The sequence below is a fragment of the Pteropus vampyrus genome, unplaced genomic scaffold (assembly GCF_000151845.1).
Source record: "Pteropus vampyrus isolate Shadow unplaced genomic scaffold, Pvam_2.0 Scaffold143, whole genome shotgun sequence".
In the NCBI taxonomy this organism is placed as follows: Eukaryota; Metazoa; Chordata; class Mammalia; order Chiroptera; family Pteropodidae; genus Pteropus; species Pteropus vampyrus.
In genome coordinates, this window is record NW_011888924.1 from 3,390,092 (window position 1) to 3,400,578 (window position 10,487).

The 10,487-nt window shown below is 53.7% G+C and overlaps 1 protein-coding gene and 1 pseudogene across 2 annotated transcripts in view; both read right to left on the bottom strand.

Annotated features, from left to right (window-relative positions):
- Nucleotides 1–509: 509 nt before the first annotated feature.
- On the bottom strand, nucleotides 510–628 carry LOC111744925 (annotated as a pseudogene).
- Nucleotides 629–2,257: 1,629 nt separating this feature from the next.
- Nucleotides 2,258–10,487, bottom strand: part of LOC105297765 (angiotensin-converting enzyme) — a 19,932-nt gene continuing 11,702 nt past the window's right edge. For both annotated transcript variants that reach the window (XM_023535659.1, XM_023535660.1), the window contains 8 exons: nucleotides 9,669–9,766; nucleotides 9,297–9,469; nucleotides 7,104–7,327; nucleotides 6,652–6,796; nucleotides 6,220–6,318; nucleotides 4,223–4,345; nucleotides 3,677–3,864; nucleotides 2,258–3,478 (listed from right to left, as the gene is read on the bottom strand). In XM_023535659.1, the coding sequence (XP_023391427.1) occupies nucleotides 3,249–3,478; nucleotides 3,677–3,864; nucleotides 4,223–4,345; nucleotides 6,220–6,318; nucleotides 6,652–6,796; nucleotides 7,104–7,327; nucleotides 9,297–9,469; nucleotides 9,669–9,766 (1,280 nt within the window). In that variant the 3' untranslated portion in view covers nucleotides 2,258–3,248. The remainder of the gene's footprint in view (nucleotides 3,479–3,676; nucleotides 3,865–4,222; nucleotides 4,346–6,219; nucleotides 6,319–6,651; nucleotides 6,797–7,103; nucleotides 7,328–9,296; nucleotides 9,470–9,668; nucleotides 9,767–10,487) is intronic.

Below are 10,487 nucleotides of genomic sequence, written 5' to 3' on the forward strand. Positions count from 1 at the left end.
TTCGCAGTCAGTGGGAAGAACAAAAGAGAGACAGAGGGCTGTGAGGGGTGTAGGGAGGGAGGTGTGGCTGGCACCGTCCATTCATGGTGCACGTCCATGATACCTGAGCCTGGTGCGAGCATCGACTGCCAGGATTCCAGCTCTCTGCCAGCCTTTAGTGACTCCCTGGTAGCCTGACACGTATAGTCTGGGGAGACCAGCCCCATCGATCTCACTTGGGGATTCCTTTCTTAGACTCACTTTCCTCCACAGCCCCACTTCCTCCGCCCTGTGTTTCCTTCACTCACACTCCTCAGCCCAGTGCATCCACATCCTCATACCCCTTCACACAAGCTGATATCATTACCGGAGAAACTGACCAAACCATCCTTCAAATATGATGTTATACTCAAAAGTTTTTATTTTATTATTATTTTTTAATTTTGTTTTAGGCAAGGCAACCCTTGGTTAACCTCGCAGATTGCAAGGACCTTGTCAGTTTACAATCCCTTATTTTTTAATTTTTTTTACGCCTATAGCACCCGGTCTTCCTAGGTGGTCTCCCATCCAAATACTAACCAGGCCCAACCCTGCTTAGCTTCCGTGATCAGACAGGATTGGGCTTGTTCCGAGTGGCATGGCCATAGACTATAATCAAAATTTATTTAAAACACAAGAAAAAAATCAATGACACTTCTGGTTAACTGGCAGACTGAGCTCTTAGGGAAGTCCCTCCTCCTGCTTCAAGCATACAGACACGTTTGATCAAACAGTATTTTTTGTCTGCTAACTATAGTCACCGTGAGAGACATTATATCCCAGAACTTACCTTATAACAGGAAGTTTATGCCTTTTGACCACCTTCACCCATTTCATCCACCCTCTCTCCTTCCACTTCTGGTAACCACCAATTTGTTCTCTATAAGTTCATTTTTATTTTCTTGTTTGTATTTTGTTTTTAGATTTCACATATAAGTGAAATCATACAGTATTTGTCTTTTTCTGACTTATTTCACTTAGCACAATGCCCTCGAGGTCCATTTATGTTCTTGCAAATGGCAAGATTTCCTTTTTTAGGGCTGAATAGTATTTCGTGTTCCATTCATCCACCGAAGTGAGGTTTGGGAGGTGCTGGAGAGATCAGAGAAACTGTTCAGTAACCATAACTACCTTTGGCCCCTGTAGGTAAGAGTGAGCTGGTCACCCAGGAGTAGGTGCCCAGCAGGCACAGCACGGGGAAGGGCTCAGGCTTCAGGCCACCAGTAGAAGGTGCTGGAACAGCCTCTATTCCTGCTGTCACCACCTCTTCCTTCCTTTGCCACCTTCCAGGTAAACAGGGCTACATCCTCCCTCACCCAAAGAGGCAGAAATATCTGTCTAAACAATTTTAATATTTCAAAAGGCCTAGTAGATAAGTCTGATTGGGCTGACCACAATGTGTTTCTTTGCCCTCATTCTGCAGCTCAGACCTGTGGGCATTGAAAGCTGGTTCCTTCACATTGCTCACGAGCTCTCACTGGCAGCATGAGCCTCTGCAGTTCATAGAGATAGGAAAGAGGGTGATGTGAAGATGACCTTTGTCTGGCAGACAAAGAGCTTTCAAAACATCAGGGTGGGGAAGAGGGTAATTAATGGAGTCTATTGTGGGAGAGGCTTGGAACTATTTAGAGGATTTGTTTATAAATTCCATTGTCCTAAGTAACTGTAAACTTCCATACTCTTGCGTATCCCAAATACCTCAACTCCACATCCTGCCTCGTGGAACAGGCCCGTACAACCAAATCTATGTGCAACAAACACACACACAGACACAGACACAAACACAGACACAGACACAGACACAAACACAGATAAACGTGGCAGCTGGAGGTGGAGGGGGAAAAAGTAAATTAAAGGAGATTGGGGGACAGGTATTAGGGGTTGGGCCTCAACAAAGCTGGAAAGAGGCTTGAGGCCGAGGGTCCTGACAGAGGGGGCCAGGCTGGCAGTGGAAGCCTCTGGCCCCAGAAAACTGACCAACTTCCATTTGGCCAGGTTCTAGGTTTGACATTTAAATATCTGAAAAATACATCTAGCCATGTTCCCTGGAAAAAGGATACACAACACAACTGTAGGTACAGTGTGATCCCGTTTAAAATAAAATGTGCTGAGAAAAAAGGGCGGGAAAGATAGACACCAACATGTCAACAGTGCTTATCTCATGATATTGATATAAAGGGCTTTTATTTTATTATTCTCTGTATTTTACAAATTTTCTATGATAAACATGTCGATAAAAGTTATAAAAACGTCCCTCAAAATGATACTCCCTCAAACCCATATTGGCCTTCTGAGAGGAGGCTCAGGGTGAGGGCATGCACTGGGGGACAGGCAGGGGTAGCCTCCGGCAGCTGTTCCTACATGGGCGCCAGCTACTACCATGCTCCAGCGTTTAGGGCCCCTCTCCAGCTACGGAGAAGGGACCTGGACCTGGTCCCCAAGGGCAACACTCAAGTGGATCTGTCCACTTACACAAGTGGACATAAAGCTGATGTAGGCAGGAGGTTGAGGGGACCGTGGGGCCAGTTCTGTACCTTCAATGAGTCAGGCACAGGCAAGGCACTCTCCCCCAGGGGAGCCTTCCATCTGGGAGCCCCAGCTACTTATGGAAACAGCTGGGGTAGGACTCCTGAAGCACATGGGAATGTGAGGCCAGAAACTCAGGATGTCTGCTTCCCAGAATCCTCCTGGGTTGGTGCCTGGGCTGGGCAGGGACTGACTGCCAAGACAGGACACTGGCCGATTGCCTGGCTGGAGGGAAGACAGGCGTGGGCGCTGCTGGGTGGTGCCAGGGCCAGAGCGCGGGGTCATTTTCCCAGGCTCTTCTTGGAGGAGTCTGAAGACGCCCATTGAAGGGACCTGCTTGGCTGCCAGGAAGCAGGAGAGCATCCCCGACCTCGTCCCTGGCTTCCCGGTGAGGGACACAGACTCAGATGGGAGGGCAGGACCTTTAATTGTATTCACAGAGAGGCTGGGGTGGGGGGGTTCCTTGTTAGGTGGCCTGGTGCCTGGAGATTGGGGAACAGGGGTCACCGCGGTTCGGGATCTGGAGGACGGATTCTTAGCACAGGACTGGAGGCGAAGTGGAGAAGAGGCGCAGGGCGGGAGGAGGAGGAGGGCGGGCTGGGGTGAGCTGTGAGAGGAGTGTTGGGTCCTCAGCCCACCGCGTGTCCCCATCCGGGTCTCTCGGTGGTGGATGCTTCCCGGCTGGCCCACATGGCCTGGTCATCTCAGGAGTGTCTCAGTTCCACCTCAGAGCCGAATTGGGGCCCGCGGTGGGGCCGGCGGAGGTTGTGGTGGCGGATGCTGAAGAGCCGCTGGGTGAGGCCCAAGGTGGCCACCAGCAGGGCGACGCCCAGGAAGAGCAGCACCCACTGGCCCACCCGGGCCTGCTGCTCCTCCAGGTTCAGACCCAGGAAGTTGACGCGGCCGTGGCCCGGGAAGGGGCTTTCCGAGCGAGCTGGGCAGGGGAAGCAAGGAGAGCAGGGCGGTGGGCAGGGCGGTGGGCGGGGCGGTGGGCGGGGCTGGGCTCGCTTTGGCTGGCTTCCCTATCCTTGCTCTGAGGTCAGACTTGAACCTGCCTGAGCTGGGGAGGGGGCCTGGTCCTGAGTGAGCTCTGGGGGCCGGCCCGGGGCTGAGGTGGGGGTGGTGGTGGTACCGGAGTCTGGTGTCCAGTTGTACTGAGGCCAGCCCAGCTTCTCCCCGTGCCGCCCGTTCTCCGTGAGGAGCCAGTCTAGCAGTGGCTTGAAGTAGTTCATCATGGCTGAGGCGGACATGTTGGGCTGGCCCGTAATCAGCTTCATGGCTTCCGGCCAGGGCTTACTGAAGCCCAGCTTCATGGCGTCCCTGGGGAGAGCACCAGAGAAGGGAAACCGAGTCAGAGGACAGGTCAGGGGACTCACTGCCCCCCTTGCCTCAGCCTAATACTCATCCTCCAAACCTCCCCTGCCAGCCTCAATGTCCCTTTGGGATATTTGGGATTAGAAGGGCCTGAGCAAGTCTGGGGTGGGGAGGGATGGTCTGCGCCCAGACAGCTCTGGTTCCCTCCTGGAAAGGGCAGATGGCACAGGCTCCACCTGTGCCAGGTGGAGTTCCCAGCCTGAGCCCCCAAAAGGCAGTGTTTGCAGAAGAGCCCCACAGGACCCCTCAAGGCTGAGGAGGCAGAGGGTGAAAAACAGTCAAAAGAAGGTCAGGAAGGACTCACGCCAGGCGCTTCCCTGCCTCCTTGGACTGGTAGATGTCACACTTGTGTAGGGGGCCCTTGTGGCCAGCTGCCTGACACAGCGCCTCGTGGAACTGAAACTGGATGATGAAGCCAACAAAGTACCTGGAGGGGAGGGAGGTACTGGGTGGGGCTGGGTGGCGAGGGGCTGTGCCATTGAGCCTGGGTGCCCCCGCCCCCCCCTCCGCCTCCCACTGCAGCCAAGATGTCAGAGTGAGCCCACCCTGGCCTTCAGAGTCATCGAGGTCCCCCCTTCCACGCCTCCCACCCGAGAGAGAGGCTCCCTTCACATTTCAGGAGGGCCTGTGCTGAGGAGCTCAGAGGTCACTTGGGGAATAGGGTCAGGACAGAGCCCTGCAAAGGTCTAGTAGGAAGCTTTAGAGGTAGTGAGGTCTCCATCCCTGGGGTATATGCAAGTAGAGGCCAAGTGTCCCAAAGGGTCGCATCTATCTGGCAAGCAGTCTGGGCAGGGAAGCCAGCCTGAATCACCTCCTTGATCCCACAGCAGCAGGGATTCCCTGGTAGAAATCTGCTGGTCAAGGCCAGAGCAATCTCTGAGTTGGCAGAGGATTTGAATGTCCCGAACAAGCAGCACAGTCCTCCCACTTTGAATGCTGGGCACGAGCCATGTGCCACTGACTTTCCTGGTGTTTCTTAAAAGTACTTTGCCAAAGCTCCTGGTCAGAACTGGGAATGAGTCTCCTTTGCCCACTCCTGCCTAGGGAATTATCTGCGCTAAGCTTGAAAGCTAATCATCACATGGGCAGCTTCTGTGTGATACTGAGTGCTAGCTTAGAAGCCCAGAAACCAGTCGAGAAGGCCAGTGAAGGCCCTCCCTACAGGTCATGCTGGCACACTGTCAAGGTCAGACCTGTTCCAAGGTGCCCTTGAGTCTCCTTGGTCCCTTGCCCACTGCTGCTGAGCAGGCTTTCTGGGGACACAATTCATTCTCCCCACGCTTATTTATCAGGTCTTGATTATGTGCTGACATCATGCAAGGTACTGGGGTAAGAAGGTAGGTAGCCCTTCACTGGGCTTCCAGGAACCACAGGAGGCAAGGGCTAGACGGGCTCAAGCCCTCATTGCCCTCTGTGCTTCGCCTCACAGGTGGCCTGGGCCACCTGCAGCCCCGGGGCACCTGGAACCCCACCCTGAGGCCTCCCCAGATACCTACTTCCCGGGAGGACTCCAGATCCTACAATCGCCCATCCTTGCCTGCAGCACACAGAAAGAAAAGGGCTGCCCTGGACACCTTCATGCTGTGGCTGCATGACGCATGGCACTGGTGTGTTGACACGTGCCATTTCAGAGAGTATTTTTAATAATGATGTGTTATGGCCACCATTTCCCAGGCCTGCTATGTATTAGTATGTTAAGAAGTTAACTTTTGCAACTATCCTGCGAAATGAGATTTCACAGACGAGGAAACTGGTGTTCACGGACACTGGGGGGTCTGCTCAAGGAGAAGCGAAGGAGTGGAGACAGGATTCGCACCCAGTTCCATCTGTCTCCCTGTCCGTGACCCTGTGCTTTCTCAGCACCACCTCCCAATCTAACTGAGTCTCTCATCCTAATTTCAGTGCCTAGGAGGTCTTCTCGGTACAACTCAAATTACATCGCAGGCAATACGTTCAACATATAGTAAAGGAATCACAATTTTGTCAAGAAAAAATCAACAACAACAAAACAGCACCACCGTGCTCAAGCTGTGACTTAGCCATGGGTCACGGTTGATGATGTTCATTACCCAACCACGGTCCCATAACCATTAGCCAATTATAGTAGAGTTTCTGTTTTCAACAGTCTGGAGGGGAGAGGCTCTTGTTATACCAAAAGAGTGAAACTGGTCTGCCGTGGTCACGGGTGAGTGGCCCAGGTACAGTGTGCCGTGCAGCCAGGCCCCTTCAGGTCACCGTGACCTGACATGGCGGTGACGGCCATTTAAACGCGGAGTGGGCCTCGCCCCTTACCCTTGTTACCTGATATAAGGCACACTTGAAGGAATGTGGAACTTGGCGCCCGGGTCAAAGTCGCCTTGAGACCTGGCCACCGGGGGGCAGAGGCCCTGGTATTTCAGCCTGTCAAAAGGGAAGCTGCGTTGGAGGGAGGGTTGGGGGAGAGTCAGGCCAGGGAGGGTTGGCATGTTTGACTTGAAAGACAGTCCCAGCACCTGGGGCTACACTGGGCACTCGAGACTCTGGCATGCTACCCCTCTGTGCACAACCACCCCCTACGTACCCTATCATTTACACACTAACAAAGACTCACGTGCACATGCACACACACACACAAATACACACTTAGATGTTATATACTCAGACACATTTACAATGTGCACACGCACACACACGGGCATGCACAGACACCCATGGAGACTCCTCCACACACACCCCAGAGGAATGTTCTAGGACCTGAGGCTCCACCACTCCTGGTTGTAGTTGTCCTTGGTGATGCCTCCGTCAAAGACCCTCCAGCGCCACTGGTCGATGAGGTAGCTGAAGGGGACAAATGCGACCTTGTCGAGCGCTATCTTCATCAGAAAGTTGATGTCTTGCTCTGCCAAGGGAAGGGAGCCCACTGTCAGATCTACGCCTGCCTCCGGCCACATGCTAGCAGCTCGGCCGTGATGCGTTTGTGATGGATGGACAGGGGAAGAGTGGGCTGTACCTCTTTGGGTCCTGTGACCTGCCTCTTGGGGTGGTCTATGGGTTTCATCCCCCCAACCCCCTGCTGGTGGCCCTCTCATTCCCCATTACCCTGCCCTAACCTCTGCCTATGTGCCTTTAAGTCCCCTCCCCAACCTCCCAAGCTCGCTGCCCCTTGTGGTCCCTCTGCCCGCCAGGATCTCCCCCTCCTCTCTCACCATAGCTGTCACCATCGCTGCTCAGCAGGTTGATGCTGTGCAGGTGCTTGGGGGTAGACACTGAGAGGGCCAGCACATCCCCGATGGCCTCGTGAAAGCCGGGGTTGGCGCCCTCCCGGAAGGTCACAGGCAAGTCCTTGTACTGCATGAAATACTGTATGTGGCCCATTTCATGGTGGGCTACCACCAGGTCCTCCATGTTCACGGTGGTACACTGCTTGATCCTGGGAGGAGGGAAAAGGTGTGGAAGGGGACAGTGAAGAACCGTGGGGCAAAGGGACCTGCTGTCCTTACTGCATACAGAGCAGACCCCCATCACCGCTATAAGCAGGAACACAGCATTATGAGAAGGAAAAAAAAAAAGGAGTTATGAAGTAAGCCTGAGAAGGAGGGAATCTGGGGGTTGGAAGCCCCTAAAGTCTAGTTATTCTGGCCACTCCTCTGCCTCCAACTTCCCCGAATAGCTCCAGCCCACATGGCCAAGTTGCTTTCTAACTATGCAAACTACTTGCTCTAGAGGCATTGGGACACTTGGTTATGGCCAGTGCAGGACCTTCTAGAAGTCCTGTGGTTTCTCGTGCACGTTTTTGGCTCTCCCAAGACTGAGGCTTCCTGAAGGAAACGACAGTACTGGAGCTGTTCTGCATCCCGCAGGGCCAGTGGCAGTAAGCACAGCCACCCGTGATTTCTCGTGGCCGGGACCGAAATGACATCGGCAGAGCCATCCAAGCCAGAGCTTCCACTTCCCTCTTCGTCCTTCCTCATTCTCTTTCGTGAGCCAATGAAATTCCAAGCCAGAGCTTCCACTTCCCTCTTCGTCCTTCCTCATTCTCTTTCGTGAGCCAATGAAATTCCCCCTGGGATCTAAGCAGAGCCCTTCAGTCCAGTCGACCCCATTTTTCTGCCACTCCATCGAGAGAGGAAGAGCTACTCTGTGTCCTGGTTACAATGAGGCTGCGTGTCTGTCCACCTTCCCCTATGACTCCTATATAAAAGAGAGCTGCCCCACTCGAGTCTGGCTCTGCCCAGCCCTACAGCTGTAGTCCTCATGGCTTTGAAGGAAGGGCCCAAGGCCAGGTGACCCAGTGAACCTTCTGGTTTGTTCCAGGCTCTCTGTGTCACAGATCTCATAAGACACACTTCGTCCACTGTGGCAGATCATCTTTGTCCCTCTCTCAAGAGGCGGGGGGTCTCTTTCCCTTCTCTCGAATCCGGGTTGGCCTTGTGATGTGCTTTAGCCAATAAAATCTGGCAGAAGTGACTCTGCTCATTGTGGACTTAGCCTTTAAGAGACCTGGCTGTTTCTGTTTTCGTTATGGGGGATGCCAGCTGCCAGGTAAGACATCGGACTGCCCGACTGCTATACTGTGAGGAAGCCCAAGCTAGCTGGGAAAGAGCGATGTCCCGCCAATCCCCAGCTGTCCTGCCATCTCAGCCCAGGGAATCGACATATGAGTAAAGAAGCCAACTTGAATATTCCAGCCCCGGTATGTGCCACATGGAGAAAAACTGAGGAACCAAACCAATAGCCAGAACCACGGCCCCAGACAGATGGCCCACTAAGCTCTCCAGCCATATCTAGCCATCTCTAGCCATCAGAGCTACCACAGCTGGGGTCTCCAATACTGCAGAGCAGGAATGAGCCATTTCCATTGTGTATTACCTGACCCATAAAATCATGAGAATAATCAAATGGCTGTTTTATACCTCTAAGTGTTGGTGGTTTGTTATGTAGCAATAGGTAACTGGGACACTATCCACTGATGAAGACAGCTTCTGAGTTTCCATCAGTGGTAAGGACAGATCTGTGCAAAGCACCTCACGTCCTCATGTGCCTTCCTGTGTCAAGGCACATGCACCCAGGGAGAGGGCCAGCTGTATTCAGGGGCCACCCTGGAGTGAGGGAAGCCTGGGCAGCTAACACCCAAGACTGGAACCTTAGGTGCCAACAACTGACCAGGCTAGGTCGGCACTTGGGAAGACCCTTGCCTGGTGGATGGGGTTTCCCTGCCGGAAGCTCATGGCCAGCCTGGGACCAGGCCCCATGCTCTTGACCCTCCATCCTAAGCTCTGGCCCCTGCACCCATTTCTGTTCGCTCTGGCTGAGAGGGGACAGAAATGGAGGCTTTACTTGGCTCATCCCCTTGCCCACTGGGCTCAGGATAAGGTCCCCTGGCTGCAGCCTGGACACACCTGAAGTCCTTGCCATTGTAGAAGTCCCAGGCAGAGGCATGGCACACCACTTCTCGCCCATCGGTCGGCTTCTCCAGCATCGACTTGTTCCAGAACTCAGGGGGCACAGGCAGCAGCCCCAGGGAGGTGAAGAAATCGTTTGCTTCCTCAAACATCTTTTTGGGTGTCCAGCCCTGCAAACAGAAGGAGCTCTGACAAAACCGGGGACTGTGCGGACAGACTGTGTGCCGCAGCGGGGAGGGGACTGGAAAAGAGCCCCGTTGAGAGGGACTCCTGGATCAGAGGGCCCTCTCCCACCCCAGCAGGCGCCTCCCTTTCCCTGTGTCTTGGGGCCACCTTGGAGGAGCTGGAGTACAAGGAGCAGGTGCAGACCTGCTTTATCATGGCCTCCGTGGCGTCCATCTTGGGGGCTGAAGGGAAGGGTATCACTAAGTCATAGATGTTGGACCAGGTCTGCGCCCACATGTTCCCTGGAGATGGGTAGGGTAAGAGATGGTGGAGAGAGGAGAGATAGGTGTTATCCTTAGGCTCAGCACCACTATGCAGGGCGGCGCAAGCAGATCCAAGCCCTGCGGATCATCACAGGGTCTCTTGAGCTCCTACTCTTTGCAAACTATGCTGGGCATTTGAGCCCACAAGTTCATTACTTTCCTGGTTCACGGGTGAGACCCTTGCTGGCCATCAGGGAGTCAAGGTGGTCCTCACTGTCCCTGAGCAATGAAGACCAGTGTGACTAGCAGCTATGTACAAGTGTAGAAGTTTTGGGTCCCTGGAGCATTTTTGCATACATGGCCACCACCTACTGAGTGTCAAGTAACTCCCCAGGGCCCATGGCTCTTAAGTGAGGGGGCTGGGGTTTAAAGGGGCAGGCAGTCAGGCCGTACTCCTGACCAGCCACTACTTTGTCCCCTCCATGTTGCCCGAGGTTGGTTTATGCAGTCACCTGGCAAGAACCACCCCGGAGAGGTTGATGCCTCTGCATTTAGGGCATGAGAAGAGGTCAGTTTTCAAGGACTGGAGAAAAAGAAGATATTAAGAATGAGTGGAAAGGTCCAGAAAATTAGATTCGAAGTAGAGAGTCTCTCACAGCTAAAGGAGTTTGAGTTTGAGCTGACACCCAGTGGAGTCCAAAGTACAAAGCAGTGAGAGTGAGTGAGAGGGAGGAAGGGAGGGAGGGAGAGAGGGAGAGAG